The 27,462-nt window shown below is 40.0% G+C and overlaps 1 protein-coding gene across 1 annotated transcript; it reads right to left on the bottom strand.

The window, feature by feature from the left end:
* Window positions 1–1,131: 1,131 nt before the first annotated feature.
* Window positions 1,132–26,678, bottom strand: LOC102781906 (metal transporter CNNM1-like). Its single transcript, XM_087841477.1, has 10 exons — window positions 25,131–26,678; window positions 14,931–15,074; window positions 14,692–14,832; window positions 14,372–14,541; window positions 14,172–14,262; window positions 11,096–11,241; window positions 9,213–9,495; window positions 6,940–7,032; window positions 6,455–6,559; window positions 1,132–4,477 (listed from the first exon to the last, which is right to left on the bottom strand). Exons 1-10 carry the CDS (start codon window positions 26,557–26,559, stop codon window positions 4,398–4,400), a joined length of 2,682 nt encoding a protein of 893 aa, XP_087697603.1. The 5' UTR covers window positions 26,560–26,678; the 3' UTR covers window positions 1,132–4,397.
* Between the last annotated feature and the right edge of the window lie 784 nt (window positions 26,679–27,462).

Below are 27,462 nucleotides of genomic sequence, written 5' to 3'. Positions count from 1 at the left end.
TATGATTTACTCTGAGGTGTTTGAGGAGGTTAGTGGTGTTGCCACAATGCCTCACCGTCTTGCCACATGTATCACAAACCGCGTAGAAAATACGTCCACACAGGACATATGGGGTGGCTGTAGCTCAGGTGGTAGAGCAGGTCATCTACTGATCGGAAGGTTGGTGGTTCGATTCTGCATGCCAAATATCCTTGGGCAAGATACTAACCCCAAATTGCTCTCCGATGCGTCCATCGGAGTATGAATGTGTGTGAGTGTCAGTTAGAAAGCACCTAGGAAAAATGTGCTTGTGCGAATGGGTGTAAATGGGTGAATGCACAAGTTGTATAAAGCGCTTTGAGTGCTCAGAAGAGTAGAAAAGCGCTATATAAGAACCACTCCATTTACCATTTACTCCGTTCACGCTCAGCCATTGTTTTGAGTGTGCACGCCATGGGCTGCGCCACATTTATACAGCCGTATTTCGCATATGACTGAAAGGCGTACGAGAAAGTCGTTCCTTCCAATTTAGACGATCCGAATCGTTTCTTTCCAATGTGTTCCTGTTAATGAAAAACTACAAATTTATCCCAAAGTACTAAAATATCGATATTTTAATATGAGAATTGATTCTAGAACATAAATTACTGGTATCGGAAGAATTGATATTTCAATATCGATCCACACAGTGTGTGAAGTGAAGTCATCAGCTGTCACAAGCAATAGCTGTGCTGAACAGAGCAGGTGACTAAAGTGACTTTAAACAGACTATTTCACAAACTGCTGATTTACACAGATATCTCTATTGTTCATAAAAGAGAACTGTCCAGTGAGTGACTGCTTTAAGTTGATCTAAACTGGAGTCATAGAGAAAGAGGAACTCCAAACTCACTGTATGCCAAAACTTGAAGCAGCAGACGATCCTACCAGGTTTCATTTCTGTCCTCAAACAACAGGAACTGAGGCTAAAATTGGACAACAGAAGACTAGAAAAAATGTCCCTGATTTGATGAGTCCTGATTTGACATCTCCAACATTCACATTACAGGGTCAGACGTTAGTGCAAACAGCATGAAAGCGTGGATCCATCCTGTCTTGTAACAACGGTTTATTGAATTTAGGCTGGTGGTGTTGGTGGTGCTGTAGTGGGGTGAGGGATATTTTCATGGCACACTTTCGCCCTTTAATACCAACGACACTTGTCAATAAGATGATGTTGGTTGGTTTGGTCTTGTAGGAAATGTTTAAAGCAAGAAAAATAAACCATAATATATCATCACCAGATTTGTCTTTAATATAAAATAAAGACATCAGACTGTTAAAATTCAGTATTTTGTGGAACTCTGTATTTTTGTATATTCTGATACAAAAACATCACATAGTTGCTTTTCTATTTTACAAGTATTAAACTTTCATATTTCCAAGGAAATGCTGTCTGTATGTCTGCAGCTCGGCTCCTTCTGTTAGAAAATACAGTGAAAACAGCTGAAAACAAATTTGCACTGATCAGCTGACATTACCTTGTCTCATAGCAGAAATAGTGAATACACAGAACTGATCTCAGACATGTTATGAGCGCATCCTGATCTCCGAAGCTCAAACAGATGTACAGCAGGAAGCATGAACCGACCTAACAAATCAACATCCTGCAGCAGAATCTGTTATTGTTTGGATTTGACCTCAAAGGATGCTGCTGATTGGCTGAGGCTGGTGCCCCAATGCAGCAAAATGACTCAGCAGGTTTCATGTATTGTACTCAGGAGGGATGTTTCTCTCTGCCTGGCCTCCTGTTACATTATCCAATGAGCAGAGTTGAAAAGCACCCCTCCCACTAGTTCCTAAATATGTGTTTGTACTGCTGGGCGAGGCTGTTTGATGCTAATGCTTCTCACTAATTTGTTGACTGTCTTTCAAAATTCACTTTAAACAAATCAAGGTCTTTAATCCTCCCCTCCAACCAATTATGCAAGTAGAGTTTTTAAGTGCAGATGACGCAGCACGATAACATTTTACAAAGTAATGCAGCAAAGTGGCTTCAGTCAGGAAACAAAACTGTATCGGCGAGTCAAATTTTAGGCCTTTAAGTGCATTTTCCTTCTTTTCACATTTCTTCCTCCTCCTCCTGCTCCTCCTCCTCCTGCTCCTCCTGCTCCAGGTCTGTGCTGCAGTGGCACAAATCTGATCCTGAACCTCAGTGACAGTGCCACACCCTTCCCTCCCATTCCTGCTGCACCATGCAGACAAACAGAAAGCGCAGATTCAGAGGCAGCTCTTCACAGATCACCAAAAACCTGAATGATTTGGGCCTTCAGACATTACTACTGAATCATTTTCCTATACAATAAGAGTGGCAGGATATTATACTTCACAAAAGTGATCAAAAAAGCGACATGTCTCAACAATCAAAACCGAGAAGGAGCATGATTTCAAGCGATGATGTCATCCACAAACTGTTTGGCACTGGGAGCTTTCAGCACTGCTGTCATATAAACTGTAGGTGGATACACGAAGGAAAAAGAAAAACAAACAGAGCCTTTTAAAGACCGCACCACCACCTCCGCTAACAATGTTTAAGGAGAGTTATATAATCATTACATCCTCTTTGGCTCTGTGGCTCAGCAGCCACAGTTTCTCACACACTCAGCACTGCCTGCAGCACATGTAGCAAACATCAGAGCAGAACAATATTTCAATGCTGGATTATTTCCAAAAAACACTTTCCTGATCTTCTCAGCCATGAGTTTAAAACATGACATCCATGAAACCCGCATAACCCCCAACAATGGGACTTCTCTAACAAATAGATGACATCATGGTGGCCATTTTTTGGCCATAGTGTCTACCAACTCTTTGAGTCTAAATGCTCACTAGCCCTTTGCTAACACCTCTGCGTGGGATGTTTTATTGTTACCACAACAAAACACTGATTTTAGCCACTTAAAGCAAATTGCGCCAGACTCCAGGATTTAGGCAAAGCTAAGCTAATCGCTCTCAGCAAGACAGGGAATGACTTTGTGTTCGACATTCAACAGGAGATTTGTCTTTACAGACACTTAAATGATTCTCAGACTCAGTGATGAATAAAATGAACAGGAGGTTTAGAGCTCCAATCGTAATACCCACATGCAGTTGAAAAATATATTATCATAACCATATATTTGTCTTCATCTACTGAATCGATTCACCGCATGGGTAGAAACACGTGGGCACATCGAAAGGTTTACATTATATTCGTACATGGCATTCATCCCTATGGATGTGAATTCACTGCTGTAATAGCCTACACCACACGAGCATCAGCAATGCTGGGCACTGATGTTTTCTTTCTTTCTTTCTTTCTTTCTTTCTTTCTTTCTTTCTTTCTTTCTTTCTTTGATGTTTGATCTTTCTTTGATGTTTCTTTCTTTGATGAAAACTGATGTTTTTCTTTCTTTCTTTCTTTCTTTCTTTGATGTTTGATCTTTCTTTGATGTTTCTTTCTTTGATGAAAACTGATGTTTTTCTTTCTTTCTTTCTTTCTTTCTTTCTTTCTTTCTTTGATGTTTGATCTTTCTTTGATGTTTCTTTCTTTGATGAAAACTGATGTTTTTCTTTCTTTCTTTCTTTCTTTCTTTCTTTCTTTCTTTCTTTCTTTCTTTCTTTCGTTCTTTCTTTCTTTCTTTCTTTCTTTCGTTCTTTCTGTTGGCACTTCTGGGCCTCCATACCATCAGGAATCGCTGTATGCTATTTCACTATTTCTCAGTGTGACCACATTTTGTGAGCAACTGGTGGAAAATGTGTGCATATTTCATATGCAGTATATAAATTGCAAGTGTTAACAAATAGAATGCAAATAGATAGTATTTCTGCACTGTAGGCTGAAACTCTCATTATTATTTAAAGGGTGCTAATCAGGCAGCCTTTAAAAGAACCTTTACTATAATTTCACTTGTGCATTTGGAGCAGTACGTACAAAACAGCAACATCTTTGGTGTCTTCCCTCTGTTTCCCGTGCAACATCAGTGTCTTTAGCTCCATTGAAGAAGTGGAGTAAAAAAAAAACTATTTTTCTATAAATCTTTTACATTCACAGTCTTTTCTTTACACATGTGCATCCACACAAGAACCTGGAGATGAGAAGCCATGGCATAGTGCTGAAGCTTGTGTTCTTTGATACAGTGAATCAAAGAGCGGAGGGTTTGGTGCATGTTGCTAAAGCTGCACCCCCGCTCTTTGTTAGGATGGTGTCTTCCACCCACAGGTTCTGTGCATTCCTGGAAACTGGCCCACTTTACGGTCTCCAACAGTGCGGGCTTTTGGAGTGTGTTTTCAGATAAAACTCTGAGGGCTGTACTTCAGCAGCCACATTTGTCTTTACAAACAGCTTAAAGAACCATCACATGATGGAGTGTATTCAGGGCTGTTTCACACACACTCTGCTAGGTTTTCACCAGCGGCTGCTCTGAAATGTCCTCTGGTGTTTTTTCCCCTTCACGAGATTTTTTCCTCTTCTTGTGGCCTGAGGAAACAAAACACATTAACAGTTAAATGCAGAAGGACCAGTGTACCTGTCATACACCTACTAGAAACTACCATACTGTTGTTAGATTTAAATTTATAGACAGTATTTATTTTGGCTTCTAGCTAAGGTCACATCATATTATTGCCAGTTACTAGTAGAGGTGGGAATCACCATACATCCCACGATACGATATTATCACAATACTTAACGCACGATACGATATTATTGCAATTTTTAAAAATATTTTGCGATATTCAGATTCTGTACATAAAGGTAAACTTTATCAATATTCATTTTATCTAATAACAAAGTCTCACACTCAGTCTTTCTCTGATTTCAGTTTTATTGTTGACAAACTGAACGGTTTGTATTACAGTCCAGTCCAACTGAATGCAACCATCTGGTACAATTATAGCTATTCTGAACTATGCAATTTATGTAAACTATGCAGCCCCTTCAGCAACTGAAGAATTTGAAAGTAAATTAAAACAAAATATAATTTTACATTAAATAAAAAAGTTTTAAACTTAATTAAAATAAAACATGTCTTAAATTAAAATAAGTAAACTGTCATGTTTATTGCTGCCAAAAAAAAAGTTAAACACATTTGGACAGTGAAGGAATGTCAGGATTCTTGCTCAGAAAAAGGATCAACATGCTCTGAAGTCAGAGCACAAAAACCTTTTTTGTAACAAAATATCGATTTCTGCTGTCCCTGTATCGATACATTATTAGCAAATAAAATATCACGATACTACACAGTATCGATTTTTCCCCCACCCCTAGTTACTAGCATTGTAAGGCTTTGGATCTTAATTTAATGTGTAATTTTTACTAGAAATACATTGAAATGTTTCTGTTTATCAATCGCCTGTCTATGTCCAGGCTTTTGTTGTTGTTGTTTAAAATAAAATTCTTTTCTTTTCTTTTGGGTTTTTAAAATTGTTTTTAGTTTCTCGTAAAAAGATAAAAACACATCATTGCGCTTGAGGATGAAGTATCATAAAGTAACAGGTCTCTATGAACCAAAAAGTAATTTTCTCAACAAAAAGAAGGAAACACTTTGATCTAAACAATCAGTGGAAACCAAAAACATCAATTCTTTGCAAACTGGAATAAAAATCAGTCAAATTTGTTTTATACACCAGATGGAGGTTGTAGTTTTCACTCATATTAAGAATACATATGTGGAGCATTACATTTAGTTCTATTTTACAGTATCACTTTAAAAGTCCTTTACAGCCTTCTGTAAGCATGTGTTAAGCTGCATCCACACAGGCCATCTGCTGATGGTGTATTGCTTTGAATGGTGAGTTCCAGGCTCCAGTTACTTATGTAACAATCTAATGTATTTACTGCCCTGTGTCATGTCAATTACCCGCATCCTGTGATCTTATTGGAAATCGCCTCAATCGGTTGCCTTGAAGTTGAGAAAGGTTTATCTCAGGACTGATTCACTTCTCACTGACAGTGATTTTTCACCTGTATTCACTTTAAATATTCACCTCAAGCTGTTGATTGTCTTTGACTTTCTATTGTCTCTAATTTCTGCAACGCTTTTAATCCTGTGTGCACAAAGCTTTATTTCTTTGAGGTTTTCATTTCAGTTTGAAATAAAGAGAAGTAAACGATTTGCATAGAAATGCTCAAATCAACAAAACTCAAATGTCAAATGTTGCTGTTTGTGTATAGTTTTACTTTCATGAAGATTTGGTTTTCAAATTCAGCAGCAGCAGCAGCCTCCTACACATCGATCTGACACAAAGCGCTGGAATCATCGTCCAGAAACAGCACGAGAATACAGAGCAGGCAAGTCCAAAACACTAATGTATGTTTAAGTGTGTGTGTGTGTGTGTGTGTGTGTGTGTGTGTGTGCGCCCGTGTGTGTGTGTTTGCATGTGAATCAAATCCAAGTAGGAAGTGAGTGAAATGAATAGAAAGGGTTGGTGAATAGGTGGCTTGTGTGTGACTGACTTAGTTTGAGCAGCAGTTTCTTGCCCAGTGTGTCCTCTGAACCACTCAGCGACAGGCTGCTGATGAAAGGGGATGTGTCCGTTTCTATGGGAACAGAGGCCATGTCTGAGAGGGAGAGACAGAGAGAGAAAGAGAGAGAGAGATTATGACCTGTCAGTGATAAATAGCTTTGGTCTCTGCTAGAGGACAGACTAAAGTCCTGTGTGACTCTGTGCTAAAAATATCTGTTATATTATGTTTGTGTTTGGAGTTTTCAAGCTTTTTTCAAGGATTGAAGCTGGTGGTAAACCTGCCTTACATGCATTAATGCAGAAAAAGATTTTCCGTGATGATGTGTGCTGTGACGAGTGTGTTCTTTTGGAATATTTTAGTGTTGTATACGTTTCATGTCTGCTGTCACCGTTAAAGACATGGACGTGACTTCCTCTCTGTACCTATATTTTGTGTGGAAGCGTTTATTTTTTAACATAAAAAGTTCGACTAACCAGGCTCACATCTGTCCTCTCTGATGTAGGGGATCTCATCCATCCTCAGAAACACCGAATCACTCGGACTCTTCTGGCCATCAGACTTGCTACCTGCAGCAGACGCATCCACAGAAACATGTACATCAAAAAACACATGATGTAGTTTGTTTTACTGGATTTTTTACTGGATTTACTGGACATTTAAAGGATGTGAAATCTTTTACTGATTAGTGAATAAAACTGTTTTTAGCAGAAATAACATGTTTTTCTTGGTTTTGGGTTTTGAAATGTTTGAATCCCATGTTAGACTCGGAAATCACCTTTAAAAAAACTGGATAACTTTACAGAGTAGATAATTTAATATACCAAATGTTGAACAATAAGTTATACAACATAATTGTTTAGCATAATAATTATGGATGAAAATAAAATAGCAACCACTCACTGAAACTCTTGATTAGATAGTAGGTGACAATGGCTCTAACCTTTCAGTTTCCTGGTATAAAGTCTCTCCAATTTCCTGTTTGCTATATGCTAGTAGAGTTGATAAAGGTCACCAGTTAGAAAGGGAGTGAATCCTACAGACTTTAGGATTCACTAATCCTAAAGCTTTTTGAAGTATTTGAAGTAGTTTCCAGGGAAATACTTCAACCAAACTGAGTATTTCCAGCAATGACAGCAGGTCTGCAGTGGGTTAACTGCAGCTCTGTCCTACATGTGGAACAATGTCCTGATCCTCCAAACATTGACTAGAGTCCACTGGCGGCTCTATCACTACAGGTAGGTACCATCTACTCCTTGGGCAAGATGCTAACACCATGTCTCTGATGCATCCATCGGACTATGAGTGTATGTGAAAGCACTAATGTAGAAAAAGCAGAGAAAAAGCACGTGAATGGGTGAACGAGCCAAGATGTATAAAGTGCTTTGAGTGCTCAGGTAAAGTAGAAAAGCACTATATAAGAACCAGTCCCTTTACCAATTCTAAAGCTTATGTTAACTATGCTAATATTGGTTTTAACATGACTTCTTAATGGCTCAGTCACACTAGAGGAAAAAAATCAGTGGCTGATGTTTGCATTGAATGTTTTCACATTTGGAGCAAATTGAAAGTAGATGCAGTCACAACTTCAGTGCCCAGAAGTTCAGGGTGCAAACTGCTGTGGTCTGAGCTGCACTGACAGCAATCACCCTCAGGCAGTTTGGCAAAGGTAGGCTAATTTATAAATGCAGACAGATTTCCAACAGGCTGCAATCTGTCTAAGTCAGCATGCACCAAGGCATCTGTTTGCAGTAGGACACTCACATCAGCTGGTTGTAATGTGGTTATATTCCTGTAAACCGCTGCAGAGCACCTGTGTCATTTTGCAGTTAAATTGTTATCCTGCAGCAACAGAATTTCTGTTGCTGACCTACCAGCTGGGTGGCCTCTGAACGTAAGTAGTTAGTTTAATGTTCAAGTAGTTTAATATGAATTTCTGTGATTGAAGAATGCAGCACGTCTGTACTTATCTCTCTTATCTCAGTTATACTATCACAGCTTGCATGTAACTGTCAACCCAATCAATCTCAAACTGATAGCAGACTGATGACGTCCCATTGTTGTTTTATTGCTGTCTCGATGCACTAAAATCACTTTGAAGATGGCAGCTGACTGTGAGTGACTGCAGATCTGGTCCCAGCCTTCAAACTGACCATTTCAAAGGCAAAGAAAGTTCATTTTGGTCGAGCTGCAGTCTCCAACCAAGACTGTAGAGACTCGGTGTCAAAGACATACATTAAATAATAAGTCAAAGGAAGCGTTTACTTGAATAATAATGAAATTAAAAATTAGAACTGGAACAGTAAATGTGGCCAGTACATGTTTACCTTAATGTTTTACCTCATCTAACCAGAAATCCTTTAAACTTTGATTTGCCATCTAATGTTTAATTTTAATCCAAAAACCAGAAATTAATTACTTAAGGAAATGAATACTAACACAGCTCTCAGGGCCGACCCTACACTTAAACCTTTTCTCAAGTAGAAAAAACAAAGAAACCCACACATCTCATGTCATTAATATTGTCTCTATCATTTCACTCTGTGGTTTTATCTCTCACTCGTTTTTAAACATGCTGTTTTAGGGAGATCGGGGTATTAATATTACATTAATATTACACCCTTATCGATTTAGGAAAAAACTCATTTGCAGGAGTGGCATGGCTTTCTACCTCTGATGGCTCAAATAATCTCTTCACTGTGACATGAAACCAGCATGACTCCATGTCTCTGGAGTCGAGGATACTTACGGACAATGCGGTTCTTCTCATTCAGCAGGGAGGTGCTGTGCGGCACACTGGACTGCTGTCCCCGGGTTCGGGCTGAACTGGGCCGACTTGGCTCCCTGGGTGGAGGCATAAGGGTGGCAGTAGTGTGGTCTGGGGGCATCAGTGTGGTGGTGGTGGGCTCTGGTGCTGGAGGCCCGGGGGTCGGGGAGTTGCTTTCTGTCAGACGGGTGTCAGCATCAGGGGTCTGAGGGGAGCTGTCCATCCGGGTAGCTGTTACTGCATTCTGGTAGTGACTCCGGGTGATCTGATACATAGAAGCAGAGAATTATGGGTATTATTAAGAGTGAACGTGAACCTATTCTTTTCTAAAAAAAAATTTTTGTAATTAGATTTTATTACACCCTGTTATATCTAATAATTAATAGTGTAAAAATCTCTTATTTTTGTCCATTTTTGACTAAATGTTTTTTCCTTATTCAGTGTGATGTAAGAGCCCATCATATCAGACTTGTCTTTACTTGTCACGGTCAACTTTCTATTTGTCTTTTGCTACAAGTGAGATGAAATCAAGGACAATGTTAATGAGGACGGTAACGTCTGCTGCTTAGTTCGAGAGCTCTCATTAAATATTCATTGTCTCAAGATCATTTGTGTCATCGTTAATGATCCTCGGGCCTTTTGTGTTGCACCATTGTCACAGTATAGCTTCCTTTCAACACTGAATTTCATCACTAGTACCTCGTCCACTCAGACACCGATGCCCTCTAACCACGGCCAGGAAAGGCAATCATTAAGTTACTGTTTTAAAAAAACTGAAGCTTTAAGGACAAGCTCACTTTAGCACTCAGTGGTGATGTTAAATTTAGGAGTGATTTGGTTATACAATAATGTCAGTGAATGTTCTCCATCTGATATTTGATATCCAAACAAATATGGCTGTGAGTGTGTGTGTACACTGTAATAGCACTGTACTCCTGCCAAGGTGGAAGGCGACTGGGTGATTGTGATGATTGAGATATGTAAAGAACAAAAAGATGGAAATGAAGAGAATTCTCCCGTCATTAGTTACACTGTGACTTTCATGGTCCTCTGAAGGACTGATCCTAATATTTTTCCTGAAACTTAGTTTCTTCATATTGATCAGTTTACCATAACAGGGATTTTAATATATCTGAGTCTGTCCCAGTAACATTTGTTGTATACTGTGGGGATGGATCAATCTTGTGTTACACTTTCTCCCGTCTGTCTTTTATCTGATTTCATTTTGTTCTGATAGCTGACGCCTAAGTGACCAGAGTTTTTTCAGTCCGAATTTCAGTCAGGGAAACATTTCTTCCAAGGAACTATGAGCAAAAGATTTTGGGAATGTCAGACTTCCTCCAAACATGCTCTTCATTAATACAGTTCTTCAGCAAACTCAGAGCAGTCACAAAAGCCTAAGAACAAACCAGAAAACTAAATATTTGTTCCTTCTCTAATGTGATGCAAGAGCCCATCATACCAGAATGTATTAATCTAATGTTATATTATGAATGAGATGGATCACAGATGCTGGCAGCACAGTTTTTATTTACTTATGTATTATGGTAGATCTACAAAAAGCTTTCAGACATTTCAGTAATTCTGTAATTTTATAAAATAATCCCGTTATGAAGTTCAGTCTCTAGTTTGGTGCCGATAATGGACCTTCAACGAAATCCCCAAATTAAATGAAGTAAGAAAATTCCAGCATGTAGCCTCATAGTTAGTCTCAGCAAAAAGTTGCTAAATGTAATGAACTTTTTTCAGTCATGGTTATACCGTCTCCCTCTCCATTCAAGTCAGAGTACATGTGCATTTTGAAGCAGGTCGTCTTTCCAAATGAAAAGAACGCTTTCAGACACCATGTGAGTTTCAGGTCTTACCTTGATGAGCTGAAGGTGAGTGAGCTGCCTCACAGAGTAGTCTGGCAGGTAGACATTCCCCCCTCCATTGAGCTGGCTCATACTTCCCCCATAGAGCATCGACTCAGAGCGGTCCAAACCGCTGCTACGAGAGGGCGATCTGTGGACTGCAAAGGACGATATCAAATATGTATCTTTTAACAAGGACAGAAAAATGGTAGAGGAATGTCAGTCAAATCACGAAAGATCTCAGGGATGTCACTACAGCTGAAAGGAGTGCTGCATTCAAGTGCATGGCCATTAAAAGACTCAGAAGTGTTCACATTACACCCTGTTATATCTAATATTTAATACTGTTAGACTCCTTACCAGATGAATCTTACAATAATATTTAAATATTTAAATGCTGCCACTCAAATGCTACAACTGAAGATTTTTGAAGAGTTTCAGAGCATTTTCACAAATACACTATGTGTTTGCACAATTTCACTCAAGCAGTATATTATGCATGTTTAGGGAACTAATGTTCATTCACTACACAGTGTTTGCTTCATGGTGGAGTCACTAAGGGACACATGCAAATGGCAGATCTCACATTTTACATTTAACCTGATATTTAAATACACCGCATTCCAGATTATTATGCAGATGATATTTTTCTCTCATTTTCCTAAATAGTTGGTTCAAATGACAGTCAGCATAATTTTCAATTGTCAAATGTTACTCAACAAAACTCCCAATAAAAACAGTATGTTTTTCAAAAATAAAAAAGTTAAAACGCACTGTTCCAAATTATTACGCACACAGAGTTTCAAAACATTTTATAGGTTGTAGAGAAGTGAAAATGGTCATTTGTTGAATTTGCAGCATTAGTAGATCAATTTTACTGAAATCAAAAGCTATTTCAATCAAAAACATCTTAACAGGTCAAGTTACATATGAACATAGGAGCCCTTATTTGACAGCAGTTTTACAATTCTTGCATCCATGGAACTTGTGAATTTTCAGAAAGTTTCTATTTGAATGTCTTTGCAGGATGTCAGAATAGCCTCGCAGAGCTGCTGTTTGGATCTGAACGGCCTCCCACCCTCATATTTATTTTTTTTTTGGCTTGAGGATGCTCCAAAGGTTCTCAATAGGATTGAGGCCAGGGAAGATGGGGACCACACCATGAGTTTCTCTCTGAGGTATTCCTTGCAGGACATGGTGCATTGTCTTGCATGAAGATGGTTTTGTTGCAGAAGGAACAGTTCTTCTCTTTTTACCATGGAAGAAAGTGGTCAGTCAGAAAGTCCACATACTTTGCAGGGATCATTTTCACACCTTCAGGGACCCTAAAACATCAAAACATGACTCCACCATCTTCTTGCTGACATTGCAGCCTTGTTGAGACACGGTGGCTGTCCACCAACCATCCACCACTGCATCCATCTGGACCATCCAGGGTTGCAATGCACTCATCAGGGAACAGGACTGTTTGAAAATTAGTCTTCTTGTAGTTCTGAGCCGGCTGCAGGCATTTCTGCTTGTCAGCATTGGTTAGGGCTGGCCGAATAGAAAGTTTATGCACAACTGCGAGTCTCTGCAGGATCCTACACCTTGATGTTGGCAGGGCTCCAGAGGCACCAGCAGCTTCATATATCCGCCTGCTGCTTTGCTTTGGCCTTTTAGCAGCTGCTCTCTTAATCTCATGTATTTGTCTGGCAGAAACCTTCATCATTGTGCCTTTATCTGAACGAACCCGTGTGTGCTCTGATTCAGCCACAAATCTCTTAACATTATAGTGATCACGCTTAAGTTTTCGTAAAATATCAAAGGTTTTCATTACGTGTCCAAGGCATTCAACTATTGCACGCGTTTCAGCAGCAGAGAGATAATTTTTCCTTCCTATATTGCTTGAAAATGGTGGTCTGCTTAATAATGTGGAACATCCTTCTTTAGTAGTTTTCCTTTAATTGGGCTCACCTGGCAAACTAATGATCACAGGTGTCCGAGACTGATTTCAGTGACACAAAGAGCCATGAGACACAATTCCATCCATGGGTTTAATTGAAAAACAACTTATTTAATCTTTATGACACAATTTGCATAATAATTTGGAACAAGGTGTATGTTTTATTTATATAAAATGAAACAAAAATCTGTGCCTTTAACTTTATATGCCTAACAAGCATATATATAACTGCACAATTGAAAGCATTCTATCATAATCTTTAATGAATAAACTGTGAATTATCACTATACTCTTCAAAGCAGACAAATACAATAAAATACAGATTTTCTTATTATCAGTCTTCTTGTTGCTTTTTAAAAAACATTCATCAGCAAACTACTTGAAAACATGCCAAGATGTTTAGAGTTTTAACTAGAACGAAATCTTTCAAATTTGCTTTGATTTTAAAATCCTCTCACTGATCAAGGAAAGGTTTGATATCTGGCGACTAATTTGTTTATATCTGATAGAAAGTGCGTTACAGTCTAGGGTGGAGTATACGGCTTCTGTATACTCTTTTTTGGTGTGTCATGATGAATTTGCAGTATTTATATTTATAAATGGTGAAGCTGTTTCATAGAGTATGTGGAGTTCTGGCTTCATGCTCGTTGGTTTATAAACTCATTTTTAGTTTTTCTGTGAATTTGTGTTGATTTTTGCTTCTATCATTTCGACAGCAGATACTAAAGGTTAATAATCAGGCCACAAACAGTGCTTAACAAGTTTATTAAATCACCTGTGATACAAAAAACAAAACAAACAAGACAAATGTTTTAGAAACTTAAAAATGAAAAATGACTAAATTGGTTTGACTGAATTCATATTTTATACCCATAATTTTATGTTATTATGAGGGTAAGTGAGTCATGTAAGACATGATAATAAAAAAGTTCTTTACTATTTTAAAAGAGTAAGTTTAATAGACAATAACTATGTTTTAGCATTAAGGAGCGTGGGCATACTAGCGTATTAACCATTATAGAAACATAAAAAATGATGTTGCAAATTAACAATAATGGTAATCTAAGACTGCTGTGCTATAAACCTTACATGGTGGTCTAATATATTTGTAAGTTCAGTGATGTTTGGGAAAGTCTTTTGTACCTGCTGGCATGATGGCCGGGACCCCGAAATAAGAGAACGCTCCATTCTCGAACTTCAGTGCCTCCTTACCGAACTCTACTTCAACTCGACCCTGCAAAATAATATTGGAGAAATATAACGTGATGTGACTGACTTGCACACAGGATATCATAGCCATAGCTAATTACTGCCATGGCGGAAGGTCACATTCTTACAGGTACCTGTAGCACTAGGATGAAATAGTCCACTGGTTTGTTGCGCTGGAACAGGAAGTGCTGAGAGGCTCGCTTGTTCTTCTCATCAAACTTGAGTTCTTGAACCACACTGGGGTGTTTGATGAGCCTCAATAAGATCTTCTCTGAGATGTGTGTTGGTTTGAAGGGCTCCACCTCTGAAAAAAAGCAAAAAGATACAGGATTGGGTGAAGACAAACGCTGCAAATATTCTTGTTACAGTTGCTAAAACACCAATGTTCTTGTTGCATATTATGCAGAAATGTAAGCGCTCTGAGAGACAGAGAGGCGATTTGATTGGCTGCTACCTGTGGAGAGGAAACGATGTGTTGCCAGGAGAAGCTGGGGGGAAATCTTCACTTTCATCTCATTTTCTGACAGTTTGAAGATGGAGAAGTCCTGCTGCTTTCGCTCGTGATGAGAAACACGACGCTTTGTGCGATTATCAGCTTAGACACATAAAAACAGCCTGATTAACTCTCACATTTCCATGTATTTTGACCACGTATGTACATTTGAGCTTATGCACGTGTGTTTGCACACATACTGTAGAGATCTGTCTCATCCAAGATCTCTGACTTGATGATTTCCTCAATGACATCCTCCAGGGTCACGATGCCCATCACCTCGTAGAAAGGGTCACCCTCACCCTCGTTGTTAACACGCTGCACGATGGCGAGGTGGGACTTCCCTGCGTGCACAGTGAGTCTCGCATCAGTGTCACTTTTCACTCAAAGCCATTTGCAGTATGTAGATAGGAGGGATAAATACAAGGAAATCTATTCAGATTACCCAGCTGTAAATATAACCATTTTTAATATTTAAAACAATATACAATATGGTCCTGTTTAACTTTTACACAGCTTCACAAATATCACTGATGAAAAAGAAATTTCAACAGCAGCGTGCAAAGTCATTAACTTTGACTGAACTAGTATCAGAGTGATAGTAGCTTCTAATTCAATTCAATTCAATTCAATTTTATTTATATAGCGCCAAATCACAACAAAAGTCGCCTCAAGGTGCTTCATCGATACAGAGAAAAACCCAACAATCATATGACCCCCTATGAGCAAGCACTTTGGCGACAGTGGGAAGGAAAAACTCCCTTTTAACAGGAAGAAACCTCCAGCAGAACCAGGCTCAGGGAGGGGCGGGGCCATCTGCTGCGACCGGTTGGGGTGAGAGAAAGAAGACAGGATAAAAGACATGCTTCTATCCCCAGTGTTTCATTTTTTATATGGATGTTCTCCAGTAAGATGCATGACTGGTTGTCACAGTAAACTGTGTGGAGTGTGGTGATTGTTAGTGGACCCAAATGCAGAACACAGGTGGAATTTAACAAATGCATTTAATGCTGGAGCAGTCAAAAAAAGCACAGTCTAAAAACAAAAAATAAAATCCAAGAGCTATGAGGAATTACTACACTGGGGTACACACAGCATGTGGGACAACTCGACAAAGGCAAGGGGAGACTGAGACAGTAAATACCAAAGGTACTGAGGCTTGAAAAAGCAGGTGGGAAACACAGCAGAAACAAATCGTGGACAACAAGACAAGGGAAGCCGAACTCAATGTAAAGCACCGGTGACAAAAGACTACCGAAGTAAAAGAGGAAATACACAATCAGTTGACAACAGACTCAAACATATAAACTTTACACAGTGGGGCACAAGGAGGAGATGAAGAAAATAACAATGGAATACAACAAAATAAACCTAAGGCAGAAAGCTCATGAAAATAACTAGAAAAAACAGGGAAACACAGAACTAGAAGTCAGTGAAGTCAAATGTGACAAACAAGAATACACAATAATGAACAAAGAGAGAACCAACAGAACATTAAAGAGCACTTCCCCCTCAAGGGCAACAACTTACAACTTTGTTTTGTTTTTATTACATTTTCTTTTTATTACAACATGCTGATGTCAGTCTTTTTTTTTAAAAAAATGCGATACGATGATGTCAGCCTGTTATGGCTCCATACATCGTGGAGTGTCGGATTGAAAAAATAAAAAGCATGTTATATATGATATAATCCTTGATATGGTTTCTTGAAATTTGTTTTCAGGTTTAATTTTGACCTTGATGCCAGTTATGAAGGTCAAGATCAAATGCTTAGCCAACCTAGGTGTTCATGCAGCCAAAGGCTTTGTGAACTGTTGGACAATTGTTCAGACAAATCAGCTGAAAATTTGTTGGTAATAGTTTTCAGTGTCTTTGTTGTGACCTTGACCTGATTTTCGCCTAAATTTAATCAGCTAAAGCTGTCAATGTTGTCTTCCATCACACAAAATTTGAAAATGATTTCTTGAAAACTGTGGACACTAGACAAACAAACAAACACAACTTCGTAATATGGTCATCTCATTCACACTTCTCTGCTTCTAAGCACAGAAGCCCCGCCCACCTGCCCATTAACTCTGTAATGTTTATGAGGAACAGCCAATCAGAACAAAGTAAAGGCAGAAGGAGAGGGGAAGCTCCTAAAAACCCACAGTGAAGGGGATTATGGGCTGCACAAAGACTCAGTATAAGATAAATAAGGATTATTTCGAAGTACAAGTCATGCAAAGCCACCCTAGTAAAGACCCTTAAAATTGAGGCAATCGATTGCTGGAAACAATTTTATAAAATGATGATTGATTTTGTTTAACTTGACTTACTAACAGTTTCCCTTTTGATTCTTGAGATGTGAAACTTGGAATACAGTTATCCTGTAAAGTGTTGGTGTGTCAAATAAGATGATTAGATTTCATATTTAGCCTCTGGATTAGATTTAAGTAATGCTCCTTCCCTTTCCACTGCACAGTATGAGGCGTAATGACTGAGTGGAGCTGTGCTGTCTGATGTTCAGTAAGTGGAGCGCCAGCGGGAGCTGAATGGAGTGGGTGTAACAGCAGATGGGATTTAATACAAAGGGCGCTCTGGATGCAAAAACACAATCCATCATATGAAAGTCTGCCGTGCTCCTGCTGTGTTTACTTCCAGGCTGATGAGTGTGTGCTTTTGGAGGTAACATCTTGTGGCGTTCCCAAAGATAAATGGCATAATTAATAATGCATGCACTGCTGGATGAAAATCTTGTTTGGGAGCATATTTTACAAAGGAGAAAAACAAAACAAAATGATGAAGTGCTTAGTCGGGCTGACAGGATTGTCTTTTGATCTTATTTCGTTTGAGATGTGTAGGAAACATAATGGAAGAGCGAGTTCACCGAGTAAAGAGTGAGCCCTTGTTTGTAGCCCCTCCTGTTCTCAGCAGCCTGGCTTCAAATCAACTTCCTCGCTCTCTGCTCTTACACTCTTTGCCTGCCAAATACTACCTCGCACACACTGATGCACAAACACAGACTAACACAAATGCACACGATTCTGGATTCTGGCAGTGTTTCTTGTAGCTAAATAGGTCAGGCGTACATCCAAAGTGGACTGAGAGAGGCTAATGTGCAGTGCGTTCTCTCAGTATTCTGTTTTTTTAAAGATTCTTTTAAGATTTAACAACAGCAACTATGTCTCAGTGTCTTTCCTTGCACAATTACATCTTTCATTTATTCAAGTATTCAAGTATTTTGGAATTTAACATTTTTATTCTTGACTTTTAACAGCTATATTGTAAAGGCATCAATCATATTATTAAAAACGAGCAAAGTGTTATTTCAGGCCAGCCTCAAAACAAAGCTCAACTGCCATCCTGGTGAATAAAAAAAACAACGCCATCTCCCCTTCTCTTGGGGAGATGGCGTTGGGTTAGCTTCCTCTGTAAAGTCTCAGGTCAAACTAAAGTAGCTTTAACTGGTCTACATAAGTCAAAATATAGACATATAAAGCATCTTTATACCATATAAAGCATCATAAAAGATAAAACAATAATTTTTTGACAATAGAACAGAAACACAGTTGACCTGCGATTATTGTGTTCTTTTCTTTTCTTCCTCCTATTATTATTATTATTATTATTATTATTATTATTATTATTATTATTATTATTATTATTATTATTATTATTATTATTATTATTAGTTGTTGGGTTTTAGTTGTAATATTAGTAGTGGTGGTAGTAGTAGTAGACGTGTATGTGATAATTAAGTACATTTTAAATAAATCAATTTTTAAACATACTTTACTAATTATTTATTTATTTATTTATTTATTTATTTATTTATTGTCTATAGCCTTGCAACTTTTTTAAAACAAACTAATCTTATCAAAAGTTTAGGATTCCTTTAAACTTTCAACTCCTGGAAACAATGTCTCCAAGCACCAGCTGTTTTAAACTATGTCTTCTTATGGCAGCTGACATGTCTGAACTGAGCTCATCCTACAGGTTTCATTCCTGTAAAGAGGGACTGGACTACAAAACCAAGACACAAGAAACGATGCTTTCATAGCATCTATAAGGTTCAATTCTTCAGATCTGAAGAAGCCTCATGGATGACAGGTGAAATGTCCTCATGTAACTTGCTTTTCTTCCCAAGCCACTTATGGGGAAGTTCAACATAAGATCAAAATTACAAGTTTTACATCTGGCTCCTAGCGTTATTTATGTTAGATTTCCCCCGTTTGGAGATATTGGCTGTAGAGATGTCTGCCTAACAAAAAGGCACTCCCCTTGAGAGGATCAAATTGCCAGAAATATGTATTTATTAAACATCTAAGGCTCTTTCCTGAAACCATTACTCTGTTATTTTTTTTTAAATCCACAAATGCAGCTGAACAGATTTATGTAGGCACTATTTTCTTTCTGTTTAACTACATTTTCAATCCGAAAAAAACCAACAAAACCCTGTGCTGCTAGCTAATGTTACAGTTCAGCCATATCAATAACATGAGCCTCTCCTCACAGAAAGATGTACTCGTCTCTCTGCACAGTTTATGGTTGGAGCATTACAGCGCTGTGAATAAATATTTATCCCCTTCCTGATTTTGTAGCTGTTTTTGCATCTTTGTCACCATCAAATCTTTCAAATCACCAAAGAAATGTCCAGTTTTATTATGCTGTTTTTAAATATAGCTTACTTTAAAAAAAAAAAAAAAAAAAACATAGCAAAAAGCAGAGAAAGGAAAGAATTATATAGTTTATTTCCTCCTATTAAAGTTGGTTTATAAACGTGAGCCTCACTCAGAGGTGGACCTTACTATTGTGTTTCACATGATCGTCCTGCCACATACCTCAAGCACTCTTGAGCTTCAACTCACTAACTGATGTCCGGACATTTTCCAGCAGAATTCATGATTCCATCAATTACAGCAAGTCATCCAGCAGCAAAGTCCCAGGCTACCTACCACCGCCATGCTTGACTTTTGGTATGAAGTTCTTTTTATGAAGCACTGAACTAGTTTTATACTCGATGTAACAGGATGTAAGCCTTTCACAAAGGTCTGCTTTTGTCTCGTCAGTCCATAAAATATTCTCCCAAAAGACTTGGAGGGCGTCAAGATGTTTTTTTGGCAAATCTAAGATGAGCCTCTGTTTTCTCTTGGTCAACAGTGGTTTTCTCTCCCACGGATGCCATTTCTGTTCACTTACGTTCTCACTGTTGAATCGTAAGCACTGACCTTAACTGAGGCGACTGTTCTCGATGTGCTCTTAGAGTAGTGTTGGTGGGCCAGCCACTGTTCCAGATTTTCTCCATTTATGTATAGTTCTCTGTAGTTTTGGATTCGGGAGACAGACACTATCTCTACTTTTAAGATTAGGCTTAAAACTTTCCTTTTTGCTAAAGCATATAGTTAGGGCTGGACCAGGTGACCCTGAATCCTCCCTTAGTTATGCTGCAATAGATGTAGGCTGCCGGGGGATTCCCATGATGCATTGAGTTTTTCCTTTCCAGTCACCTTTCTCACTCACTATGTGTTAATAGACCTCTCTGTATTGAATCATATCTGTTATTAATCTCTGTCTCTCTTCCACAGCATGTCTTTTATCCTGTCTTCCTTCTCTCACCCCAACCGGTCACAGCAGATGGCCCCGCCCCTCCCTGAGCCTGGTTCTGCCGGAGGTTTCTTCCTGTTAAAAGGGGGTTTTTCCTTCCCACTGTCGCCAAAGTGCTTGCTCATAGGGGGTCATATGATTGTTGGGTTTTTCTCTGTATCTATGAAGCGCCTTGAGGTGACTTTTGTTGTGATTTGGCGCTATATAAATAAAATTGAATTGAATTGAATTGAATTGAATTGAATAGTCCCACAGCTTTAGAAACATCTCTGTAACCCTTTCCAGATACAGTTGGCAATTACTTTTCACATAGGGTCAGGTAGCTTTGATTAACTTCTTCCCTTGATATACGAAATGATCATTTACAAACGACATTTTGTATTTTCTGTAATATTAAAATTTGTTTGATGATCTGAAAACAGGCAAGTATGACAAATATGCAAAAACGAAGAAATCATATACAGTTTTGTATAAAGAAAATAGTTCCTATTTGAAAATGCGTCATTCTAAAATGTCTCTCAAACAGATTATGCACTGAAATGTAAGAAGTGGAGAAAGAACAGATGGCGGAGAGATAAACTAGAAATACAGCACACTGAATATTTTATACTCTCCCTCCTTGGAGACTGCATACTGAGAGGAACTGAGAGAAGGGAGAGGATTCAGAAAAAGAAAAAATAGTGTAAAGGGATGCAGAATTTACACTAGAAGGACAGCATTCACTTCTTCTTCTTTTTCACTGCATGTCCATCAGTGAAAACTCATACTGTAGTGTTTTGGTGGTAGTAATGAAATCTGACTTTCATTGACAAACTCCTTTCCTAGTTTCAGTTCTCTGTTAAACACGCTTTGATCAAGCTTTCTGTGCAGGGCTCTTATTCAGCTTCCCACCTGTTTAAAGAACCCTATGCCTGGCAAACTAAAGGTCCCCTGTACTGGTGCTGCCGTTGTACACAACAGGAAATGTGTTACTTGGCTGCTTTCGTTTGTGCCAGACACACTGCTTAGCATTCAGGCCAAAGAATCCCTGTGCAGTCTCACCAGACCAGCAAACTCTCTGCTGCAGCTCTGACCTGCCTTCAGATGCAGTTACATCAATGTTTTACTTGCTTTCAATCAATTATCACCTCTGCTAACCAGCCCTCCTGTTACTCGGTTCTGCACTGCAGCTAATGTGCTGCAGTTCTGCACTGCAGCTAATGCGCTCCCTCTCATTAAGCACCGGTTAACTATTTTCCCTGTTATAGTCAGAATTTAGGTCTGAAGTGTCATTTTAGCAATAATTACAATGTTTTAAATGCACTCGAAAGAAAAGGTTGGATGTAAACTGACCTTTCAGCCAGAGCTGAGGTTTAATGTCAACATCTTTTTCGACCAGGCTCTAGCTCCGCTCATATTCATCTTTGGTAACTTCAGTACTTCTACTACTCCTCACAACTGGAAACACAAAAGTAACCGTGAGTGTGTATCTAGAGCTTTATGGCATCTCCAGCTAAAACATTAGAATCACCCAATGATCTGAAAATGGTCACTGCAAGCATATTAGATACTTTAAGTATATTTTGGTACTAAAACTACTAAAACTGTGCCTTTTACTTCTTTTTTAAAAGAATACATAATACTCAAAAAAGCCAACATAAATCCTGCTCCACATATGATACCATCTGCATGACGACAAGGCGACACATAAGCAAGAAAATTGTACAAAAGGTTTTCTACACCAGATTTCAACACTGTCCTTAGTGCTTTGTACTTATTGCTGAACAAATATGCCTGTGGCCTGCAGACTGCTCTGTTTAATCATCTAAATGCTATGCAAATAAATATGGTATGATCATGCTTTAAGGCTAAAGTGCAAAACTGTGTTTGCATAAAAGATAATCAGCCCTTTATTTGTAGTTATTTCTCCGAATTTCATTTCTCTAGTTTTATGTTCCTTTTTCTTGATGATCCAAAGAGCTGTGGCTCAAATCAACCCACAAAGCCAGCAGGCATATGTCGAGCAACCACTGATGCATTATACAGTGCTGTGCAAAAAGACTTGAGGCACTGCTTATTTCTTAGTATTTTGCTCCCGAGCAGTCAGACTTTCTTGTCGTTTTTAAAGCGATAATTCTTCAGGGTTTCTAAAAGATCTTTTAAAGTTTTTATTTGGGATTTTTTTCACTCATTTTCAGTTCAGTCTTTGTACCTAACCGTTTTCAGAGGGATGTTTTTTGTTTTTTCCGAGGATGAACCAGGGTGGCGTCTACACAGAACAAATCAATTAATAAAGAACCAGTTTTGAGTTGTACCTTTAGACACTTTGTTACTACCAACCTGCCACAAAAACACATCATTTTCATGTTTTAATGGGATCGATAAAAATGCCAAAAATAGCACAGTTAACAGGCATAAAATAGTATATTTAAATCAACAAGTTGATTCCCAAAGAGTTATTAGCCAAACACATGTCATATCTCATGTCCTCACATATTGTGCAGTGTGTCCTTAAAGAATCAGAGGAAACCTACAAAAGAAGAAGAAGGCCTAGAAATCTATCGACAGCTGATGAACAGCATATGAGAGTCATGTCTATAAGATTTTTTTTTTAAATCTAGCAAAGCCTTGACACAGGTACCCTATTGAAGAAACTGCATTCTCATCAGAAATGGGTTCAGTGGATGCGTGGCTGTCAACAAGTGGTTCTTAAGGAAAAGAAACAGGAAAGATTTAACAGGAGAGATCTAACAAATCACACGAGAACTCGACTGAAAATGAGCAGAAATCTGGTTTTCTGGAGTGATGAATCCAAATGTGAACCATCACCAATATGCAAGAAGGAAGACAGGAGAGAGGTGCAACAATGGGTGTCTACAGCCATCTGTAAAACATGTTTTGCAGTTGCTTTTCAGCCAGTGGTGTTTGCAATTCACAACTGATGGAATTATGAATGAAGACAAAGTACATGACGATTTTGACCCGCTGTGAAATACCATCTGGAAAGTGTCTGACTCCCAACAGCTTCGTATTTCAGCACGAAAATGATCCCAAACACACCGCCAATGCAGTATAAGCATGCCTGGATAGAAAAACCTCAATATTATTGAAGCAGTTTAGGATCATTTTGACAGAAGACAGAGCAAAAGGCAGACCATGAAGACTACTTAAAGAAATGAGAAGAACATTTGCCTAAGAGAGTTCAGGCTGTGTTAAAGAATAAAGGTGATCATTGACTATTACTTTTATTACTATTATTTGTTCCCATTTCCTAGAAAATTTGAAAGAAATGAAGCCTTAAGACTTTTACACGGTGCCATAGATCACCCTGCAGCTGTGTGTTTCCTGCAGCTCTCTTTGTGAGCACCAGCTACTGCAGGAGTCTCACTGAAATGAATAAAAGGGCCTGAGTTTTTCTGCTGCAGTGCCTACACAGAGACAAGGAGGCACAGGGAGACGCACACACACACACACACACACACACACACACACACACACACACACACACACACACTCACCGAGGACAGACCTTGTTTATAATCCTTTGACTGTGTAGATTATCTCATCCAGATCCCTTTGTTGCAGAGCGACACAAGAACTATATTTGTGTTCATCCTGCAGCTCTGGTGGCATCTGGCTTCATACAGCACAAGCTACTAATCCAAATATATGCAGCTCATTTTAAATCCACACACAGGTCTTGCTTGTCTGTTACAGGATGTGTAAGACAAGACAACCTTTTTGTGCTTAAAGCTAAAGAGTCAAACAGCTTACATTTCTGGAAAATTCTACCATTACCAAGTTTATAAAATGTTTCCAAAAGCATTTCACTACAACACGCTAAAAAAAGATGTTCAGAATAAATAGAAACCCCTCTGTGACATTTGGCAGTGAAAGCTTTTCGCTGTTTTGTGCCAAAACAGACAGAAATACAAACGTCTCCCGCAAACAGAGTCTGCCTGGGCAAAGGTGTCCTCTATTTATCTTCCTCTCCTCACCACAAACACAGCAGAAAAAAGTGCTGACTATGCAGGGTCCCTGAGAATGCAGGAAGGCAGTGATAAGCAGCAAGGTCTGTGATTGGCCAATTCGAACCCCACCCATTTAAAAGTCTAGAGTAAGATGGAACAGCCTGCTGCCTGCATGCAGGGTGGAAGACTGCTTCGAATCTGCAGGGGAAGCTGTGCACACTGCAAAAACAAAAGAGAGGGGGAAAGAACAGCTCCTTTTCAGCTTCAGATTGCAACAGTGCACATTTGCATTCCCTGGAGTATCGCAACTGTTTAATGCTGAGAAGACCATCTGGAGATGAAAGAGGTTTAATCACTGCTGCTAAGCTGTCTCAGCTGCAACTTTCAGGGCCCATATCATTCTCGTATTTAAAGGGGGCAGAAAACAAATGATGTGTCAGTACACAAGTTGCCGTCTTAAGTTCATACATTAAATACTAGTTTATTAGAGGGTTTGATTTCCCTGTGTGCATGCCAAAAGTGCCGCTATATGCCCCGCAGTGAGACATTGAGTCCTTCCTGCTCCCTTTCTCAACTGTAGCACTTCAAAGCGCCGGAAAACATCTGCAAAGTATCACAAGTATGATGAACTGCAGAAAAAACTTTCTTGTTAAAAACACGACTCATGAGTGCAAAAATAAATCCAGTTCAAGTACACAACAGGAATGTTTGTTGGGTTTTTTGTTGTTTGTTTGTTTGTTTGTTTGTTTGTTTTTGCCACCTCTCATCTGCTTTTCTCACCCAGGTTACTTACAGCTGTCTGTTACAGCTTAAGTTATAAACTTGAAGCATGCCACACCCACTCCCTTCTAACACCCTTCTCACCTTTCTTGAACTCCTCCAGCATGGCGTCCAGTTTAGTGTCGTTAAAGACGCAGTGCAACGGGTGTTTGTAGAACTGGGTGATGGTCTTCAGGGGGGTGCAGTCGTCCGGGTCCACAAACGCCAGGTCCTTCACAAACAGAATGTCCACGATATTAGATCTCTCGTTCTCAAATACCGGAATCCTCGTGTATCCGCTCTGCATGATCTCGGACATGGTGTTGAAGTCCAGCACCGCGTCCGAGGCCAGCATGAAGCAGTCGGTCAGCGGAGTCAGGACGTCCTCCACAGTTTTGGTGCGCAGCTCTAGTGCTCCCTGTATGATGTTGAGCTCTTCTTTTACCAAGTCGTGGTACGGGTCGGTGACTCGCAACATTTCCAAGAGTTTCTCTCTGGTGTAGAAGTTGGAGATCTCCTGGTTTAAGATGAGGTCCAGCAGCTTGCTGATGGGGTATGAGATGGGGAAGGAGAGCACCATGAGCAGCCGTGTCACCCAGATGGTTTTGGATGCGATGGCCAGGCCGTGGCGCGATGCGACCGAGTGTGGAAGAATCTCCCCGATGAAGAAGATCCCGAAGGCGCAAATGACCGTGGAGAGCCAGGTCATGCCCAGGATCTGGCACATCCACACGGCGAGCGAGGCGTTGATGATCGCGTTCCCCAGCAGTAGAGTGCACAGGACGTAGTTACCATGCCGACGCACAGACTCGATTTTCCGCGCGTAGTTCTGTTCGGTGTCGGTGCCGCTGTTCTGGAGGACCTGTAGCTCCACTGGATCGAGCGCCAGCAGGCTCAAGTTTAGCCCGCTGAACAGAGCTGACAGCCCGAGCAGGAGGACGGAGACCAGCACTTGCAGCCAGAGCTCCGGCACTGCTGAGCGCTCCTTCACGGCAACCCAAAAATCTTTAGTCCGGTAGTGTTCCCATTTGGATCCGTCAAATGCGCACATGGAATAATATTTAATCTTCTCCCCTCTCCGCAGGTCTTTGGCCAGCAGCTCCACCAGCACCGAGTTCTGACTGGAAGCAGACTTGAAAGAGCCCAAAACCTCGATGTCGGAGGTGCTGGCGTTCTTGTCCATGCACATGTTTCGCTTCGGGTGAACTTGCCCCTCTCTACCGGGACTTGGCTCTTCGATGAAGGCGATCCAGGGCGCGGCGTTGTTGGCACGAGCACGATTGAGCTTCTGCGAGGAGGTGGAATAGTAGACCCGAAGTATGAAGCGAGTCCCCTCGGTGGCTTTCAGCACCCCGTCCTCCACGGACAGCTCCGCCCCGGTCTCCTCTGGTCGAAAGCCGAGCAACCCGAGCGCCGGGGCTGGCAGCAGCGAGCAGGCGCAGAGGAGCAGGAGCAGCCGGCTCAGAGAGAGCGGAGCCCCGTAGCAGAGCAGGGAGACGGCTCGGTATCGCGCGGCCGCATTGGATGCAGCCATGATGCGGTGTGAGAAGCTCACTCAGTCCACGGTCTCCGGGTCACGTGCCGCGCGGTTCCGGTCCATGTGGAAGAAGGAGGGACCATCAGCGCTCCGCTGACTGCGGTGCTGATAATGATGCTCGCCTGCACACACACACACACACAGAGGGAGGGGGGGCTCTCCCCCTTGCCCTGACGCAACTTTCTAATAATAGCCTCGTGGATTTCACTGTGGAGTTTACATTACATATGTTGCGCTCAGCAAGTCCAAGCATCCTCTTCACCTTCATCGAGGTTTAAATAATGACTTTATCCTCAGCAGCATCACTGGGTATAAAACGAGCATCTCAGACAGGAAGAGTTTCTCAGAAGTCAAAATGGTTCGAGATTCACCAATAAGTAAAAGAACAAAAAAAAAGAAAGAAGGAAAAAACACATTAACAAGTTGTGGAACAATTCAAAAACAATATTCATGTAAAAATGTGTAAAACTGCAAACACTTTGAATATCTCATATTACCAGAAGATTCGGAGAAATCTCAAGAGATCTCTGTGCAAAGGAAATGTCTGAAAATCAGTATTCATTGGCTGTGATCTTCGGGTCATAAGACAGCACTGCTTTAAAAATGGACATGGTTCTGTCATGGAAGTCACTGCATCAGGAAAATATCCAGAAATGACTCTGTGGACACAGTTCGTTGTGCTATTCACAAATGCAGCATAAAGCCCAAAGAAGCCACATGTGGACATGATCCAGAAACCCAGAAACTCAGTGATTCCAAAAAGACTGAGCTAAATTGTAAAACTGTTCTGTGGTCTGACACATTGAAATTTGAAATTCCTTTTGTTTGGAAAACGTGGATACTCTGCAAGCAGAGAGGGACCATCTCTGATACTATGGGAATGCATTCATGTCTGGAAAT

This window comes from Neolamprologus brichardi, chromosome 6, assembly GCF_056152115.1.
Source record: "Neolamprologus brichardi isolate AB-2024 chromosome 6, ASM5615211v1, whole genome shotgun sequence".
NCBI classification, from domain to species: domain Eukaryota; kingdom Metazoa; phylum Chordata; class Actinopteri; order Cichliformes; family Cichlidae; genus Neolamprologus; species Neolamprologus brichardi.
Note: the sequence above shows the minus strand (reverse complement) of the source record. Positions and strands in the feature narration are given on the sequence as shown.